General features: G+C 48.2%; 9 protein-coding genes across 10 annotated transcripts; 4 read left to right on the top strand and 5 right to left on the bottom strand.

Moving 5' to 3' along the window:
• Positions 1-164: 164 nt before the first annotated feature.
• PHATRDRAFT_49488 (predicted protein) lies at positions 165-1,533 on the top strand (the record flags this gene model as incomplete). Its single annotated transcript, XM_002184208.1, has 1 exon — positions 165-1,533. The coding sequence occupies exon 1, from the start codon at positions 439-441 to the stop codon at positions 1,531-1,533; it is 1,095 nt and encodes a 364-aa protein (XP_002184244.1). The 5' UTR covers positions 165-438.
• A 122-nt stretch (positions 1,534-1,655) lies between these two features.
• On the bottom strand, positions 1,656-3,153 carry PHATRDRAFT_49487 (predicted protein; the record flags this gene model as incomplete). The annotated part of the gene is made up of 1 exon (XM_002184090.1): positions 1,656-3,153. Exon 1 carries the CDS (start codon positions 3,054-3,056, stop codon positions 1,656-1,658), a length of 1,401 nt encoding a protein of 466 aa, XP_002184126.1. The 5' UTR covers positions 3,057-3,153.
• Positions 3,154-3,159: 6 nt separating this feature from the next.
• PHATRDRAFT_49486 (D-glucono-1,5-lactone lactonohydrolase) lies at positions 3,160-4,788 on the bottom strand. The gene is made up of 2 exons (XM_002184089.1): positions 3,866-4,788; positions 3,160-3,780 (listed from the first exon to the last, which is right to left on the bottom strand). The coding sequence occupies exons 1-2, from the start codon at positions 4,681-4,683 to the stop codon at positions 3,540-3,542; spliced, it is 1,059 nt and encodes a 352-aa protein (XP_002184125.1). The 5' UTR covers positions 4,684-4,788; the 3' UTR covers positions 3,160-3,539.
• A 442-nt stretch (positions 4,789-5,230) lies between these two features.
• On the top strand, positions 5,231-6,855 carry PHATRDRAFT_23253 (multi antimicrobial extrusion family protein; the record flags this gene model as incomplete). Its single annotated transcript, XM_002184207.1, has 1 exon — positions 5,231-6,855. Exon 1 carries the CDS (start codon positions 5,377-5,379, stop codon positions 6,853-6,855), a length of 1,479 nt encoding a protein of 492 aa, XP_002184243.1. The 5' UTR covers positions 5,231-5,376.
• Positions 6,856-7,152: 297 nt separating this feature from the next.
• On the bottom strand, positions 7,153-9,466 carry PHATRDRAFT_40200 (predicted protein; the record flags this gene model as incomplete). Its single annotated transcript, XM_002184088.1, has 3 exons — positions 7,153-7,188; positions 7,295-7,748; positions 7,824-9,466. The coding sequence occupies 3 exons, from the start codon at positions 9,464-9,466 to the stop codon at positions 7,153-7,155; spliced, it is 2,133 nt and encodes a 710-aa protein (XP_002184124.1).
• Positions 9,467-10,064: 598 nt separating this feature from the next.
• PHATRDRAFT_40199 (predicted protein) lies at positions 10,065-10,940 on the top strand (the record flags this gene model as incomplete). The annotated part of the gene is made up of 1 exon (XM_002184206.1): positions 10,065-10,940. One exon carries the CDS (start codon positions 10,065-10,067, stop codon positions 10,938-10,940), a length of 876 nt encoding a protein of 291 aa, XP_002184242.1.
• A 145-nt stretch (positions 10,941-11,085) lies between these two features.
• On the bottom strand, positions 11,086-11,518 carry PHATRDRAFT_16008 (predicted protein; the record flags this gene model as incomplete). Its single annotated transcript, XM_002184087.1, has 3 exons — positions 11,086-11,194; positions 11,286-11,338; positions 11,408-11,518. The coding sequence occupies 3 exons, from the start codon at positions 11,516-11,518 to the stop codon at positions 11,086-11,088; spliced, it is 273 nt and encodes a 90-aa protein (XP_002184123.1).
• A 333-nt stretch (positions 11,519-11,851) lies between these two features.
• On the bottom strand, positions 11,852-16,331 carry RpoT (the record flags this gene model as incomplete). Of its 2 annotated transcripts, XM_002184086.1 has the most annotated exons (5): positions 12,255-12,863; positions 12,958-13,101; positions 13,174-13,761; positions 13,920-14,153; positions 14,227-14,382. In XM_002184086.1, 5 exons carry the CDS (start codon positions 14,380-14,382, stop codon positions 12,255-12,257), a joined length of 1,731 nt encoding a protein of 576 aa, XP_002184122.1. The 2 variants fall into 2 exon arrangements, with proteins under 2 accessions (XP_002184121.1, XP_002184122.1); XM_002184085.1 differs by having other exon boundaries at positions 11,852-12,875; positions 12,958-13,761; positions 13,854-14,153; positions 14,227-16,331.
• A 1,074-nt stretch (positions 16,332-17,405) lies between these two features.
• On the top strand, positions 17,406-18,347 carry PHATRDRAFT_49482 (predicted protein). The gene has a single exon (XM_002184205.1). The coding sequence runs from the start codon at positions 17,501-17,503 to the stop codon at positions 18,137-18,139; it is 639 nt and encodes a 212-aa protein (XP_002184241.1). The 5' UTR covers positions 17,406-17,500; the 3' UTR covers positions 18,140-18,347.
• The last annotated feature ends 203 nt before the right edge of the window (positions 18,348-18,550 follow it).

Below are 18,550 nucleotides of genomic sequence, written 5' to 3'. Positions count from 1 at the left end.
GTTTGTACTACCGTCAATATGGAATCATGCAGAAAAGGGAATTCAGAATGTTGAAAGCAGACGGAAAACACGATGTCTCGGTCGTTTGAATTTGTGCGTTTCACCATGACGAAAGGATGTCTGCTTCCTCCGCAAGAGCATTCACAATCCTTGCAAAGGCAGCCCAAACCGGAAGACGTCTTCTAGAGTTCGATTCCCCGATCACCATTGTGACGATGATAGACTATCTCGCAGTGAATCCATACATACACACACACACACACACAAACGCAGGTACAGACAGACCTTGAAAGTCGTTGACCGGAAGCGGCACCAAGACGACCTTACCTTAGTAGCAATTTGTCGCCGCATTCCGTCGAGTCTTCCTTTGCGGTTGCCTCCACCGAGCCGACACCTGCGGAGAATTCCTTGACGCCATTGTCTTCCTCGTACATCCCAATGATGACGGCACCTTTGCAGGGTGAGGACGTCGACCTGGAACGCTACAAGGATTTCCCCTTTCTGCAATCCATGCTCCGATTCGAGTCGCTGCGCAACGCTGCGCTTGATGAGGAAGGCAAATATCAAATGAACGCGCCCCTTAGTAGTGATGGATGGGGACCTTCCTTATTCATCATCCAAGCCCGTGCACTCGATTGGATCATGAAACCTTGGTGTGCCGTCGTTCTACACGCCGTCATCTACACCACCATACAGGAACTCTTCTTTCAAGACCTGCTCGACGGAGAGGAAGCCCGCGATTACGACTCGTGGGAACTCTTTTTTGGTATCATGTTGAACTCGACACTCTCCTTCTTACTCGTCTTTCGTTTAAATCGGGCCGCCGGTCGATACTGGTTGGCTCGGGAGCTGTGGGGGAACTTTGTCGCACGGGGTCGGACCGTAACTGCCGGCATACTAGTACACAGCAATCACGCACCGCATCATCGAGACGAGGCACTCCGGTGGACATCAGCCCTTTGTCTGTGTGTAATGGCACTGCTGCGAGGAACAAAGGTCCTGCCCGAACCACTCTTTCTCGGGATCTTGATCAAGGACGAAGTGCAAGCCGCTCAACGTAATACCCATCCTCCCTTGTTTGTGGCTGCACAGATTCGTTATCATCTGCACGAAATCTTTAAGATTGATGCCGACACACCGGTGGGAATCGCCAATGCCCTTTCCCAACAAATGGATTCTTTGGAAATCCAGCTCAATACCATGTTGGATTGTTGTGGAGGAATGGAACGGATACGGAGCACGCCCTTGCCAATGGTGTACGTTTCTCATTTGCGAACCTTTTTGATGCTGGCACTGCTACTCTTTCCGTACGTATGGGGACCAGCCTGGGGGTGGGGTACCATTCCGGTCGTGGCGACGGCCGCCTTTTCTTTGCTCGGTATAGATGCAGCTGCTTCCGAAGTGGAAGCACCGTTCCAGCAACGTCGAGTAAACGCTTTGAATATGGATGAGTACTGCAAGGGACTACTGTCCAATATTCAACAGCAAATACAGCATCATGCAGATAGATTCATAGCGAAAAAAGTAAGGTAGTTTTGCAGTTGACTTGCATGTTACGTTCATTGTGCATCGTGCTGATACGTCAGTAGGAAATCAAGAGAGGATTGGTCAGGACGTGTAAGAGTTTTCCATCGAGAGTTTTTTCAGTTTTGTGACTACTGAAGGTTCCAGGCAGCCTTGAATGCTTCGACGTCCACCAATGTAGCTTCTTGCGAGTCGCTGTCGGGTCCAGCTCGTTGTTGGCTATGGATGGCTCGGCATTTGTTCTCCAGAAAGGAAAGAATCGAAAAACACGTCTTGAGATTCAAAGAGAGTAGGTCACGATCGAAAGCATCGAGATAGACTCCCAAACGATTTGTACAATTTGGTTGTTGTAAACGATTCCGTGCGCATTGCGTGGAGTTTTTCCCAAGAAACATTCTGTCGATCCATCGCTGCCCTTCCCAATCAGCCGGGTTCCCTTTAAACCCTCTGAAGACAACGTACCGCTCTGCTGAAGCTGGGCGAGAACTAATGGGTTTGAGGGCTATAATCTCTTCAAAAGTGAAAGCGAGATCCTCCATCACGCTGCGTATGATTTCGGTTTGAAAACCAAACATTTTGACCATCAACTTTCCGCCTTTCTTCAACAGCAGTAAACCAGCGGCAATTTCACACACAACTAGCTTTTGAGAGATAGCTTCTTGGTGATCGGAATCACGCTGTGCATCAAATCCTCCGTCCGCGACAACAAGGTCGACCTTCCCCCATTCTACAGAGGATTCTACACGAGCTACTGCCGATATATCGTCGCGTACCATGTTGTGTAATGCTTCGATATTCTCCCACTTCAGAATGTCGCCAGTACCATCGGATCCTTCGCACACGCGGTACTGTGCATAGGTGCCATTCTCCGTTGATGTTGAATCATCCATTTTCCATTTGGTAGCCTCGCCGTATTCGTTGGTCGAAAGCAGTGACATTCCGTACCCTCGGCATTCCGGCACAGCGTTGGCGTGACAGCGTTTGCCGAGATATTCACTAAAGCCGCCAGGGGCTGCGCAAAGGTCCACAAATGAAAATTGTCCATTCTTACCCGGCCTTGATAAGTCAAAACGCAACACGGCGTCGATATTGGCGAGCTTGATGGCGGAGCGATTGATAAACATCGAGTTTAAACCGCCATTTCTTCCTTCGCCGAGAACTTCGTACGGGTTGCAGGCCCGCCTAGCTGCGGCGAACTCTTGTCGTCCAGTGGTGGCACAATCGTTGTAAAAAGAATTCATTGCTTCCGTACATCGTTCGGCGGCGGGGCTCAATCTCCGTTTGACTTGGGACAATTGCTTCGAGATGGAAATTATCTCGGATTTCACCAAAGAATCATCCGTTGGCACTCCTGCTGCGATGGCTTTATCTTGGCGAAAGTACTCGATTGATCGGAACCAGCTGGATTTTACCGATGAGTTTCGGGAAGCCGAAGCGGTCGGGTCGATGGCTTCATTATACACATCGCGCTCGTGTTCGTAGCTTTTTCGTTGGCGAGACGATGATTCTGATCGTCTTCGCTTACCCTCCATCGTGAAATCGTTTCGATGAACATTGGTACGTCCCGGAGTACCTCTGCTTCATGGGCAGATTTCCATGGATCCTCCTTCGGATTTATACTAGAGCAGTTATTTTCAACCGGAAATTTTTGGTTTTACAGTTAGGATGATATCGATTTGCTGAGAGTGTCCCAGCTGAAAATCCAAGAGGACTGGGAAGGCGACTTTACTGTTAACTTTGTTACGGTTAGAATCACAGTTAGACGTCGCGAACACTGGAACTTGTGTGTTGCTCTTACACTAGGAACTTTTTTGTGTTGGAACCCTCTGCAGGAAGTTGCATCCGTCCAACAAGGTAGATATGTACGGATCTGGGCACCGACCTCACCATTTTCTGCTTCTAGAAAATTGCGACGCCCAAAACATTGTAGATGCGAATTGGCTAGTTTGAGTGAACTAACAGGGATCTCCCTTTGAAATTGGGAAAAATAAGGAGGTCACCAGGGAGCCAACGTTTTAACCGTCAGGCGTCAAACGAAACCTCGATTCCTTGCGACCTTTGTAAGGGACTTTCGCCGCGTAAAGGCCTCCGGCGTGGGGCTCTTTAGCTAGATCGAGATGCTCCGCCGCACTCGTAATGAACAAAATATCCATGTCGACGCCTCCGAAGCAGCAACAAGTAACTTGCGACGTCGCATCCGGCATGTGCACCGTAAATACAACAAGACCAGTATCAGGATTGATACGCTGCACCATGCTATAAAGAGTCCCGTACAAGAATGTCGTGAGCGAAAAGATGAAATAAAGCCGGCCAGAGATGCTTTTACTTTCTAGCCACTTACCCAGGCCCATGTCCACTTCTCCAAACAGCATTCCAGAGGTATCCTTCCGAATCAACGCAACTCCCATCCGGTACGCCCTTTTCCCCATCAGGCTTTTTGTGAAACTCCTTGCGGTCTGTCACGGTCCCATTTTTGTGGTATGTGTAGGTGCAGATGGCGCGTGTCGGAGAATTCGCCAAGTACATGGTTTTCCCATCCAAAGTCCAATTGATGCTGTTGGTGACCTCGATAGTGTCCACAATCGCTTCGTGGTACAGTTTCTTTACATTTTTCTGTTCTACCTTGAAGACCTTCATTGTCTGCCCCTCAATTTCCCCGTAGTAGCCTCCACAGACAAAACGATTTCCAGATGGATCCACGCGGCCGTCATTCAAGCGCGTCGGTCCCTTGTCAGGATTCACATCTTCGCCAGTACTGTATTCGGACAGAGCCTTGCCGTTGTGGATATCGTAGAGCTGAAAACCATCTTCCCAGGCACACAGCAACTTCCGTCCCACCCGCGTGTCTGTGTCGGATGACGGTGGGCTCGAGTCCGCCACCATCCCGAACGAACACAGTTTCTTGGGCACGTTGTAGGTAGAAAATTGAGCTTTGGTGGGATCTAGATAATTCAAATGCAATTCGTGATATCGTTTGCCATTAATGTCGGTCCACAAGACTGTGTGAGATTGGTCGTCGAAAATTACGCCTTCTCCCAACTCGCAACCACAATCGACGACCAAATGCGCCTGAACGAAATCCAGATTTTCTTCGGCGGAAGCAACCGCGAGCGACGCAACGCTCAACAGCTTCGTCAAGTCCAGGTCTTCTTGTTTCATGGGGGGAGGTACTACAGTGCTGTGTTGGTATTCCAGCCGTCGTCTGCCAACTTGGGTGGCGACGGTGGGGGAACAGTGAATAACGTACTGTAAATAGCAAAATTGAGCCGGAATGAATGAGCCTCTAACGAACTCTGCGGGGTGCATCCATGCATGGTTCGCAAGGTTGTGCAGATTGACAGAAAACACGTTCGTTTCCCAAAGGATATCCAATTATATATGTCGTAGTTTAAATGATTGCGTCTGAGGATAAAAGTGCCGGCATCGTTGTTTCCAAAATAAAAAGTACAACAACCTAAAATATTACCTTCCCATCACATTCTGGTTTCCACGACCATGAAACATGCGCCGATCGATTGCTTTGTGTGAATTGCCCGTTGCACACAGATCCATTTTCCTCCGAGCGCAACCAATCATAGCAAAGAGCCGTCTATTACCATTAATAGGGGAGAATCTCGGCGAGCTGGGTATCAATACGATACAATGAAAAAAAAAGACGTTGGACAGAAATTCATTCATCTTGCTCTCTGCTGGCTAGCGTTCTTCCCATTCGTCAACTCGTACAGTTGTCGACCTCCGTCTATCACTCCTCACAAGTTGCTGGAACCCAAACGCGTGTTATCGTGTACAGTCCACAAGACTTGCTCGATATATCAACGTTGTCGGCCGTCTTCGAGTTACTCGCTGCTACACATGACTGAACCTACCGAAATCGATGCGCTCCTCGCCAAGGATGTTCGAGGCGAGCAGGCCGATGAAAGTGATCACCGTCAAAGCCAACCGAAACCATCGACCGGAGCACAGATTCTCGATTTAGCTATTCCTGCGGGAGCCGCTCTATTGATCGATCCCCTCATGACCCTGGCGGATACCGCCTTTGTGGGGCATTTCAGTGACACAGCCGATCAACTCGCTGGAATGGGATCGGCAGCGGCACTCTTGACCTTTTCCTTTTATCTCTTCAATTTCTTATGCACCGCCACGACACCACTCGTCGCAGCCAAACGCGCATCGGGTCAACAAGACGAAGCGATTGCCTTGGGCGGCCAAGCCTTGTCACTGGCACTTAGTTTGGGAGGCCTTTTGACGGTCGGATTGTGGACTTTCCGACAGCCCTTGCTGACCCTTATGGGGACGGGCAGCACCGGCCCTGCCGCCAACGCGTACGCTATGGCCTTTCTCTCGGTCCGGGCACTAGCAGCACCAGCCGTTCTCTCTATTGAAGCATCCGTCGGCGTATTGCGAGGCTATCTGGATACCAAGACGCCGATTGCAATTTTGATTGTGGCCAACATCGTGAATTTATTCCTAGATGTCGCGTTGATAGCGTTTGCCGGCATGGGTCCCATGGGGGCGGCCATTGCTACCACGACAGCGGAATGGATCAGTGCGGGGCTCTTTCTCGGGGTTCTGGCGGGTCGACTACCCGCAGCCGCGGGGCAACTATCGGGCGTTTCTATTCTACCCGCACGATCAATACCTTCGTGGATAGACATTCAACCTCTTATTGTGGCCTCCTCTTCAGCATTTTTCCGATCTCTCGTGCTACAACTTTCTATTTCTGCAGCCGCCGCCATGGCGGCACGAGGCGGCGCCGATATGGATACGGGAGCAGCCGCTTCCGTGGCTGCCCATCAGATTGGGATTCAATTGTGGTTACTCTGCAGTTTCTTTTGCGATTCGCTCGCCGCAGCATCGCAAGGGCTGGTGGCAGACGCTCTCGGTCGAGCAGATAGAGGTGATGTTTTGGATGTAACCAAAACAGTATTTGCCTACAGTCTTGGCCTAGGGATATTTCTAGCGACTCTGCTACAAGTGGGAGAATCCACGAGTTGGTTGTTTGATCTGTTCACGCAGGATCCATCGACCCGAGAAGCCCTATCTGAAATACTGCCGTTGATCGTCCTTGCTCAACCGCTTAATGCTCTCGTTTTCGCGGCAGACGGCATTCTTCAGGGTGCGAACGAATTTCCATTTCAAGCCAAGGCAATGGCGCTATCTGGTCTCTCAGCAGTCTCAACTTTTGTCGTGTTGGATATGGCGGCACCCAACGTAGACACACTTGTTCATATTTGGACTGCCCTTATTGCGCTCCAAGCGATGAGAGGGATGACATCGTTGTACAAACTTGTCGATCGAAGTGGTCCCATCAATTTACTCGCCGACAAATAGACGGAAGGAGGTCAGGTTCTAACAAAAAGATATGCAGTACTCATTGGTATCGGACGTGTTTGGCACTGTGTCTTGTGGATCGTGTTTTGACTCCGCGCTTCCTTCAGGGAAATGTACTTGACATTGAGCACGAAGTCTTGGATGCCAATCGACTGTCCTCTGTACCGGTGCACTAGCGTCAAGTCCGAACTATGTCAAACCTCCCGTTTCAGACGCATTAGCTATCAATCGCTGTTTCCATAGAGTGAAGAGTTTCGGTAAGGCCACGTCGGATCCAGATTCAATGTCAAATCTGAACTAGATATCAACTGAAAGAGAAAAGTTATAATTTACCTGTTAACAGTAGTCAAATTAAAATAAAGTCTAACGACTAACAAGACTAATTACGCCCTACACCTTTTCTTCGTTTCCCATTCGCCAGTTTGGATGACTTTCTTACAGCTCGACTTCCGGTATACTTCGATGCAACTTTCCAGATATCGAAAGGCATAAGCGGAGGCCGCACCGATACACCAATACCTTTCGGAACACTTATTTTTACTTGCGCTGTCCCTGCTCCTGTAACGGCCACCCATCCTAGTCCGGTAAGACTGATATCAGCAGCAGCTTCTTTCCAGCCAGCACCCTGGATATCCACGATGTGATCTTCAAATTCTCCAATCTCTTCCATACGTTTTGGTCCGGGTGCTAGCGGTGGAGTCAACATGCCACCAGCGTGCTTTAGAACGAACTCATCGGCTCTCTCTATGTCAGTAGGGTGGAGCTTGATCTCATTAGCAACAAAAAATGTGAACATAAAGGGTCTTGAGTCGCCGATTAACTCGATGCGGGCCAATCCTCCAACTAGAACGCACTTTCCGGTAGAGAGCCGGAGGGTGACAGGTTCAATTGGCCTGTTTGAGGAACGAGGTGTTAGTTTGAACATTATTGACTGTGAATCGAATATCAGTTTGATCGGTTTGACATACTTTTTGGGAACAACTATCTTCAGCTCTTCGGGGGTCAGTAACTGTGTCACAGTGCCTAATACCAGAAGACCAGGAGTGTCATATAGACTTCGACCGCCGCCTAAATCGACTTTGATGAACTTAAGCGTTGTGCCTGGCAGTGGACTTGTCGTCACCGCGCCCTTGAAGGCATTCCTGTTGCCTGCTCGTGCTTTTCCGGGTGATCTGTTCACCTTGTCCTGACCTAGAACAAAATTCAAAAGCGTACTTTTTCCTGCATTTGCAGCCCCGACGACGTATATGTCGCCGTCGATTTCCTCGGCTAATCCTCTTGCTTTCTCCAGCAAATCATTAATCCCAGCTCCAGTCTTGCAGCTGACAAGCCGAACTGCTCCTCTCATACCGGCCAACGACTTGACTCCAAGGTATTCGAGCTCGCGTCGAACCCAACTCTCAGCTCGCACGCGTCCCATTTCACTTGGAAGAAGATCCGCCTTGTTGGCCGCAAGAATTACAGGGTTTTCACCAGCGATTTCATCAAGCTCAGGGAGCACAGACCCCGAAAAATCAAAAAGATCGACCAATGCAACGATAACTGCCGGCTTTTCCTTGATTGGCCTTAACAATTCACGAAATTTCTCCTGCGACAACAGTGGCTCCTTCGTCCACCCAGGTCGGAGGGAATCTTGCACTTTTCCAAAGTTTTGCAGACCGTGACAGCGCTTGCAAATAACCATCTTTTTGGAAAGCTCTACGAGGTCAAGGCCCATTTCCCCTGCCAAAGAATCAACATCGATCTGGGGCACCTCCTGCATTTCTTTGTTCGGATCCTTTTTGCCCTGAGTCTGAATCAACCATTCAATCTCATCTTCAGGTGTCCATTCCGCTTTTTCTGCTTTATCCTGCAACTTTTGCATCTGTTCTATTTTTCCAAGTGCTGTTTGCGTAGCGAACTTTTCAGGAGGCAGATATCCGGGCCGATCTTCGTTGTGGCATTGAAAGTCCGATCCACAGGCGGAGCACGACATGGAGTTTGTTACCAACTGGAAGCGCTCCTTCCGTGGAGTTTCGTCGTTGCCGAATGGGTTTGCCTCGGTTCGAAATCCAAGTTTGCGAAGGTCGGCTGCAGTTACCTCCCTGCGCGAGGATCTCATATCGGGAGGGGCGCTGACTCGACCGAGATCCATATCCCGTTTGGCAGCGGCAATCCTTGCTTCTATACTCATGTCAATGTCTGCACCAAAATCAAGGTAGTCCTCGTCATCTTGATCGGTTGGATTGCCGCCATCTTCCTCACTCTTATCTATAAAGTCACTTAAACTGAACATGGATGCATCTAGGTGCAAGTTTCCCACTTTATCTTTGTTGTTATCATCGTCATCGTCCAGAAACGAATCGTCGTCAAACTTGTCCTCGAACGTCACATCGTCGGCAAAGCGTGCTGTTGACGAGTCGAAGCCTTCCTTCCGAGCGAGTTCATCGAATGCTTGTGCTAGCTTATCTATTTTGCTCTGGTCGATTGATTCAGCAATTTTGAATTTCTTGGACCGATTAGTTTGGCTGCGTTTGGATCTTTGTTTCGGAGAGTCTCGTTGTTCCTCTTCGTCATGGTTGTCGGATGAAGAAGCAAAGCAGCGCGTCGACAAAGCAAAATTCGTTCGCATCCTATGCGTGGATGGTATTGATCGTTGTATTCCACTACTCTGAAAAACCCAAGCTGCCGCAAATCGTCGTGTCGATAAGATAGTCATACTAAAGAACATGACCAGTCCAGCGTTGGATCGACTTCCAATCGACCTTCTTCCGTCAGCAGCAGTACTCTGTTTGTTCTTTGATCTCATACAACCAGTGGGGACCATATAAGGCGTGCCTGGATGGCTGTGGACTGCAAGGTAGGAGAACCAGGCTTTGCATCAATATCAGGTAGGATCTCCAGAAAGTCGTCGTCATGGGCGAGGAAACATTTCTGAAAAGCAAACTTTGATGGGTGATCCTTTCACGTTCGCCAGACCTTCGTACGGAGATTTTAGAGGGTAACAATTGACCGTACGGTACGTGGTACCATAAACTAACAGTAAACGGTATACTTTTTCTTTTGTCTGTTTGAAACGGAACGATATTGAGGAAAGCCGACAGACCAAAACTACAAGTGCTGACATCATCGCACGACACAATCCGCCAAATCCGTCGTCCCTCTAATCACGCTCACTTTTCCTCGGTTCTTCAACTTGACCAAAGCCAAAAAAGCCTACCGATAGAATCATGAAGTGGCACTCGACCAGTTTCCTTTTACTGACTGTAAACGTTTACATATGTTCAACCAATGCCTTTGTCCCGCTTGTGGATGGCGGTAAGAACATGCCGGCTTTGTACAATGGCTGGATGAACGATCAGATAGCGAAACAGGCGAGCACTGCCGTCGGTAAAGCGATCGCATCGGGCGTGAAGCAGATCGAGGTCAACTTTCCTCCCGTTCCTAACGTGGAAGAAGCAAAATTTGGTACACCACTCAACCAGCTTTTTGGGACAAAAGTCGTCGCCCGTGAAATAGGCTTCACAGGCGGGTACAAACCTGGTTCCGACGTCAGTCGCCAGTTGATTGCCTACAGCAACATGTATTGGGCAAAAAAGATTGCGCCAGCCATTGGTGGTGGCATAATGGGAGGATCCAAAGTAACTGTATTGACAGCGGAAGCTGTAAATCTGAAGCTGATTCAAAATTCAGGAGTCGGGCGTACGGCCTCTCTTAGCCCTCGTGCATCGCAAGAGTTCCAAAACGAAGCCGTCATCGTTGTTAATCCGGGAGGTGAAGAACAATGGGAACGTATCCGGGCAGTACATGCGTCCGATGATATTCCCTTTGTAATACTCAACAACGCCTACTCGACCACCTATGATCTCGGAAACAAACGGGGTTACGAAGAAGCCTACTTTTTGAAACGAATTTCCAAGGGGTGGGTCTTCCGCGCCTTTCCCGGTCCTTGGCAAGCGTACCTTGAAAAGCCAGACGGCAACGTGGAATTACTAGCGAGCTACAAAATCAAGCCTTCGTTGAAAGAAGTCGCGACAGCAGTTCGCGAAGAATCATTCAAACGGTACGCCATGGGCAACGATCGCTGGATGTCTGGTCGTTTATGAATTATCGAATCAAATAACCATGGGGACATATTTTATATGTAATAAATTACAATGTTATAGGATCCTTGTGGCTTTTCTCTTACCAATCCCAGGTATTGGTAGATGCGGTCGTCGAACTCTCTAAAAACAAGTCGGACCACTACCTTCATCCACTCTTGAACAATAGAATGGCAACTTGCCCGAGATAAAAGTATATGAAATGTTTTGTCTCGTGCGTTACATAGCTACCGAAATTTCGTCCCACGATTACATGCCTTTGTTTTGATAGGGTGTTGCAAAATCTACATGTGAAAAAAAACCTGCCGAAGCACAAGACCAGCACAATTTCACGCAGAAATGCCTTACCATGTCGGATTGTACTTTCGATCGAATTCCTTTTTAATGTAAGCGGCGACATCCTAAAGAGCAAAAATGAGGAACTGAGTTTCAACCAGAATGAGTTTTTCGTTCACACGTAGCTTGCCTACCTTTTCAATGTTGTATTCCGATAGTGCTTTCGAAGCGATGTCTACAGCGTCTTGTTGCATCTTTTCGTCCATGTCAGCATTTTTGATGACTGCTTTTCGTTGTTCGCTCATGGCTTTACTGTAAGAATTGGAAATAACAACAAAGAATTCAAAAGGCAATGGGAGGGAGCAATGTTTCTCGTCTCCGGTATAGCAACAGCACGAGCAACAATGCGATGGCTTCGTTGTCTTGCGTAAAGCTCTTTTATCAGCACTGACTGAGAATGCCGTTGTCGACGAGAAGACCGTATTTCGAGTTTTGGCGGTGCTTATGCTCGCCGCGTACTGGCAGCGATTTTTGCTCTATACTATATCTAGAATCTAGAGCATGTCCAAAACTTAGCTTCTATACGTTGAGATTTCAAAACAATTATTTGAAAAGATTCTCGGACGTTTCTATTTAGGATACGACATAGTGCACTTTTTCATGATGTCTTCTCCAACGTTTCGGAATGTTCCGCCACAATTTACAAGATGGATTAGCGGAAACTTGCCGACATCTCTCTATTCTCAAGAAGACATTAACTGTAAACAGTCTTTCAAAAGATTGTTTGACCCCTCTAGTAGCGTATAGACAAGACACTTCCGGATAAAATCCGAACGAAGCAGGTTTCCGGGAATGTTTCTCTGACTTTGAAGCATATGAGAGATTGGATCCAATGAACTCATCAATTTCTGGAGTTGGCTGTTCATCAATACAACGTTTCAAGACTCGCACTGTTGTGTCAAGCAGCACTTGAATACGGAAACATTCGTATTTTTCTAGCCTTCTGATTGGTCTGTACAAGTTATATCCCTTTTGCGTTTTCTATTGGAAGAAGTACTTTGCCTGTTTGACCTCGGCAAGATTGAGGTCTCCGCGTTTCGGGATGTCGGGGAACTCGAGTTCAGGGTAACGCATTTCCCATGTCTGCTTGAGTCGCTCCAGCAATGGCTGACTGTATAAATCAACAAATACGTCTCGTAGAGCTTCATTCATTTCGTCGATGTCGCATGCGTGTGTCCAGAAAGAGTCGTGTACGGCTGAAAAAGTCAACCCACGACGATCCATTTCCAAAGCTGTCAAAAGCATATGGGATGAATCCAACGAATGAATAAAATTTGGTGGAAAAGCCGATACTTGTCGCTGCTTGTGAATAGGCAGGTCGTCGCTTTCATTAATGAGTGTAACCGTTTGCAGCAGTGTAACAATGGTAGCCGCTTTCTTCTGGCGATAGGGCTGGATCGCCGGTAAACCGATAGGTGATACCCAAGCTAAAGGAAAACCGTGCTGGGTGATCATCCTAGCGCAAGTGGTGAGCCAATTCATGGTTTCTCGAGCACCGGTAAAAAGGTCGCCCATAACTTCCATGGTGAGACTTGCTACGTAACCACAAGCCTGAAATATTTCATTGCTCATTTCATCGACATCGTGGCCCTGTGCTTCCAGCTATTAGTAAACAAAAAGGTTAATTCATGGCTGCTTCTTGAAGAAATGAAACGTCCGAAAACCCTACGCTGCCGTGACGCACCTTTGAAATAATCTTTTCTTGGATTTGCTGCCGGGCTCCAATATAGGTTACCCCGTAAACGCTCGTCATTACGGTACGTTTCACGACTCCTCGGTCTATCAGTCCGTTCACAAGTTTTGCTGCGCGGTTATAAGACAATTCCTTCTTCTGTTTTCGGCTCAGAGACTCCAAGTCAGATGTATCAAAGTCGAGCTGTCGCTCGGCTTCTGCAGCGACACGACGAACTACTTCGTGCATAACTCCGACATATACGTCTTGAGGTTCATCGTACGCGCACAGATTTACCGCTTTGCCACCGACGCTGTCACGCCCAAGAGCAGCATAGTGTTGGAGGCCGTTGCACGAGCCATCCATGTGCACTGGCAGTGAGCACAAAAACGACTCGGGATTACCGCAATCAATTGCATCGATTATTTCTAAACAGGTAGCTAGACCTTGAAAAGGGTCCTCAAGGCTCATCCACCAACGTTCTCCTGCAAACGGGTCTTCCGCAGATAATCGTACTTGTTCCAAATTATCGTCAACAAACTTTACACGATCATCAAACGACATTTTGTCTTTTCCCGCAAAATTCGCCAAGTGCACCTTGAGCCAGTAGAGGCCACGCGGCCCGAGCGGTTTGGCTTCCGCAAATTTAAGCACTCCTCTACATAAATCAGAGCCGACGTTCGACAAGTGCGGAGGAACGGGGTACGCCCGCCCACGAAAATCCATATTGTAAGGAAAGAAAATCTCCTCAAATTCTTTAAACTTTTCGGCTTGGTCCAGTTTCAACATCGCCGAGCATCGCAGCGAGCGTAGATCCTGGATTCAAAACAATGAGCAACAATTGTGAGCAATTTACATGAGATCGTAATATATACAGGGTCACCATATTCCCTCCCTAAGTCACGTACCATGTTTCTTTGTTTGACTCTCCTAAACTTGTTCCATGATTCACGGTACAGACGATATTCCTCGACGTATGACTCGTACCCCGGTGTTTCCGGTTCCCAAAATTGTTCCTGTCGTTTTGGGTGTAATGGTTCTTCGGGTAACGGGTTGTCATCTTTTGACGGAATGTCACCTAGTGGTATATTGTTGTCCCAGCAGCGTTGCGCAACAGTCAATACTCGTTGATTGATTCTCCATGGTACTCGTCCAAGAGCATTTAAACCATCGAAAACAATGCTTAAATCCACATTCTGCAAGACTTCCTGTAGATTAAAAGCAAAATGAGAAAGACTGCCCTCTAGCGTGTCACGATGGACATGGATGTAGTCTGCGTACCTTTTGCATATTGCATCCGTGATAGCGGAGCAACTCTGTTCTGAGCATCTTGTAGCCACCTTCGTCCGGCCTAGACCATGGTTTGGGCGGCACAATCATAGGTTTTTGCCGTGTGGTCGTGGTTCCAAACGATTGTAGCTTGTCCGAAACTAGCATTTTGTGCAACCGATCATTCATGGAGACAATCGATTGGACTTTTTGCTTACTGATCCAAAACTTTTCGTACGTAAATGCCTTTTCTTGCTTACCGTCGATGCGAACGTTCGCTTTGTTAAGCAAAACTTGAAAGAGTACCGCACCTAGTTGAATTTTCTGAGATTCGGTCCATGCTTCGTCATTTTCCAATATGGTGCGGGCTCGACGAATAGCGTATTCGATAACCAGTCGTTTCTTGACGGAAGGTTTGCGGTAACTGATTTCGTCCAAGTAATTTTTTAGGTGTGATGCGGCGTACGCCCATTTATGCACGTCTTCGGTTCCAGTGCTAGACTTGGACCGAGTTGTAGCGTTGCCGTCGTTCATGTCCTCGTCAATCTTGTCCGTGGAGAGCTCAACATCCCCTTCAACTTCTTCCTCCGGTTTCGGCAAAATTCTATTCGGGTCTTGCGTCGAATGTCGTGCTTGTGACTCTTTGAAGCGTCGATGCAGCATCCGTTGAATGACGACTTCTTGCTCCACAGCGTCACCAATCCGTCTGGCCACAGCAGTAAAGGCGGTGCCATCCCTGCCATCGACACCGGGATTCGAGAGCCCACTCATGATGGCCTCGTGGGCACATATGACAGCCAATTTTTCCGGTGGCAACGAACAGATAAAGGGTCCGTACACGTTGGCGGCGCGCTTGGTTAATACGACCCCTTCGGGATCCTGCTCCTTGAATATATACGCCTTTTGCAACGACTCAATTTCATGCTTGAGTGGTTGATACCATTGCAAGACATGGCGTTGAACCAGTGAAAGGGAGGCGTAGTCCTTCCGCGTGCGAGCCGAATCTATAACGTGTTGGTACCGCGTAATCGATTCTTGCTGAGCCTCGCATTCCAGCCACAGTTGCAGTTCCTCCAAATCGTCACAACTGGGCGGATTCTGGGGGTCAAACGCAAGCAAGAGTTCCACTGCGGATTTTTGGGTTTTGTGGTTCGATGTAGGTGGATTGGGTTGATGTGCGTTGGCCGCTTCCGGGGAACGGACCGCCTCGTCCAAGTCGATTTGCTCGAGATCCACAAGTTCTTCCTCCCACGTTACTTCGCTGCCGAGTTTGCGAGCGTGTTCGTTGTTACTCGCAAAAAGGGATTCGTTTCCCGTATCCAACTCTACCTGTAGATCCTGGGAAGCGGATACCGAGGCATCGTTGTCGATGTCGTCGTATTTCGTTGGGTTGTAGTGTTCGTACCCTGGCATCATACGCGCCTTGGCATGAAAGGTGTATCGTTCGAGTTCGGCTCGGAACAGATCCTCAACCGATTCCGACATTGCCTCGTCATTTTGTTCGTCGTGGAGGGCGTCCGTCGAAAGCGCCTGAATGGCGGTTCGTGTTGGGGCCCACGCACCCGCCGTCGAACGGAAACTGCGCACTCCCGCCAAAGCCTGGTGGTAGTTGTTGCTGTTGAAGTTGGTGTTGCCAGTATGAAATGTCAACGAGTAAGATCGGTAGTACCGAGGTCGCGATTGCCAGGGGGTTGAAGGCATACCGCCAATGTTTCCAAAGGATACCGAGGAATATCGTAGGCGTGCAGCAATTGTGACAGTGAAACAGGGTTGTGCAGAAGATGCTCGTGCTCCGCAGTGGAGTGGATAGGGCCGACCCCAGGGGCGACTTCGGCGGAATAAGTGCGATTGCATCGTTGTCGGCAAAGGGGGTTTGTGCTGTTATGGTTTTGTACAGGATCTGTATGTGTGCGGTGTTGGCTGTGTTTTGTGTTCTTTGGCGTTTTGCCAAGGTATCGCTCGGGCACACACCGATCTATAAATGGACAATTGATACACTAACTATACGATTGATAGCAAGCGCTCTAGTCTCGCCAATCTTTCTTTCGGTAAGGTCGAGAACGAAGGGTCTCACTGTCAGTTCGACCGACTACGCCAGGAAGAGTGTACACTGCAACCGCCACCGAAGAATGGTTTTCTGTAGAGAGGGGAAAAAGGAGCGGCTTGCACGCGAGCAAACGTATCGTACAACCGGAACCGGTGGATGATGAGCGGGGGATTTTGGTTTTTACGATGCGGCTGTTTGGGTCGTTGACTGTGCGTCGTTGGTTGGACTACAGACGGTCGTATCCACCATCGAGCGGCACTCGCTCGCCTCGCTGTGTGCGTGTCTACGTGGTCGCGTTGTGATTGGACTGCTATTTGTCTGAATGGTTCTCAAAGTCACCAATCGTATCCTCACGCCCCTGTTCGGTCCGTCCCCTATCCGAATACTCAAAACTCGCACATCCTGTCTCAAGGGTAATTGGAGTATAGTATGCTTTACGGTATTGCAAGCAGGACTCACTGACTGTGAGATACAGGCTTACCGTCAATTGGAAGCTTTGCATGCAATAATCGCGAACAGAAAAGAACAATGGATTTTACCGCTCAGGCTTCCGCGTTGGTATACCCGTTTGTTGCTGTCAGTGAGTTATGGGTCACTCCTTATTTCTGCTTTTTGACGAGAAAGGGATACTAGCTTGTCTTTGCTATTGTAAGCTTTTCTGAACGTTATTTACAACCTTTTTATTTGTCGGAGAAAAATCATACAAATGTCCGGATTTTGAAAAAATGAGGCTGTTTTTTAATCAAAGAGCGAAGCACGAACCGACACCGAATGGACGGTCTGGATTGTACGGCCTTCGGGTTAAATGATTTTTGTTTCTTTGAGATTTACGTTTTCGTCATTTGTACATATATATGTCTATATTTTCCTGTTTTCATTCGCTAGATTTGTCCAATTTCTCGATGTCGTGTCAGAGTTCGAGTCTAAAAGAACAAGCTTGTTTAATAATTAGTCCTTATCTGGATTCGTGGCGCATATCTTACTTAGAAAAAAGTCAATACCACGTGGACGCAATAGCGTCTGCTTCAACTATAGGATTGGTTTCAAGGGCAGCGTGTTCCTGCGAAGTCATTATCTCTTCGTCTGCGAAGCGTTTTGAACACAGCAAGCAGAACAAGCGATTCTTGGATTCACAAAAGCGACTGAAAAATCTTCCGCAGTCACTCGCTTCCATACTGTTCTCAACTTTTATTTGCAGATCGAGCCGCAACCTTGTCACAATTACAGCAGTAACTGTAAATGACACTTGCCCACATGTTCCTCAACCGGGAACAGCCGCGAGAACCTACGTCTGCGCCACCCAACGTATCTGTCAGTATTGGCAATATGGACAGGGCGCCCCCCTCTCCGACGCGCCCCGTACTGGCGGACCATGCTGGTGGAAAGTCTTTGTCGACCCGTCGCTTGAATCGGAAACAGCGAGAAAAGCAAGACAGTGAAAGGCTCAAAAGAAACCGCAAAAGTGTGGATCACTTTCTGCGGAAAATGGGCAACATTATGGGTCGCGACCTTTCGCTCAATACTGAGGGAATGGCCTATTTTCCATTTCAGCGCTTCATCATTGTGGTCGAAGTACCCGAAGACAATCCTGGTGTATGTTTCGTTTACACCATGGTGTGCCAGTTGCAAAAAGATGACAACCATCTGGCGATTATGAGATTAGCCATGGAGCTGAATTACATGCAAACAGGAACCCGAGGCGCCACTCTGGGCCTCGAAGGCGATGAAATCAACCTTTGTTTTTCTATCCCCGTGTGCGGTCTTAGTTTCGGAGATCTGCAAAGCGTCTTACAAGACTTTACTGGAACGGCGGCCGAGGTGAACGCACGGCTGGAAACAGCCAAACAGCTTCCGAAATCGAGACTTTCACATTCTTGACAGCAATCCGAAGCGCGCTGACACCTACCTTTTTCTCCTGAACACCACATCTGTGCTCAGACTTTGCAACTGTAACTTTAACGCTATTGTTCCTTTGTGCTCTTGAAAAGTAGTTTATCGATGAGGTGCTAGTAATTATGGCGGTGACCATAGTATTCTCCACTTCAAGGGCAGAATAACTGTATTAATGTAAATCGAACAAATACGTAAGGTTAAAGGTACTGTGTACAGAATTAACTGACTGTGACTGGGAAAAACCCGCAGAAAAACATCTCGTATTGGTAGCTAACTGTATCACTTTTGTCCACGCAACTTCTAGTAGAGTCCTTTTAGGCTTCGGGGAAGCGCAGAAGGCACTATGATGCCAAGCCCATTTTCCAATTCACCGTGCCGTATGCCTAGAGTTGAGAT

Source organism: Phaeodactylum tricornutum, chromosome 22, assembly GCF_000150955.2.
Source record: "Phaeodactylum tricornutum CCAP 1055/1 chromosome 22, whole genome shotgun sequence".
Taxonomy (NCBI): Eukaryota; Bacillariophyta; class Bacillariophyceae; order Surirellales; family Neidiaceae; genus Phaeodactylum; species Phaeodactylum tricornutum.
Note: the sequence above shows the minus strand (reverse complement) of the source record. Positions and strands in the feature narration are given on the sequence as shown.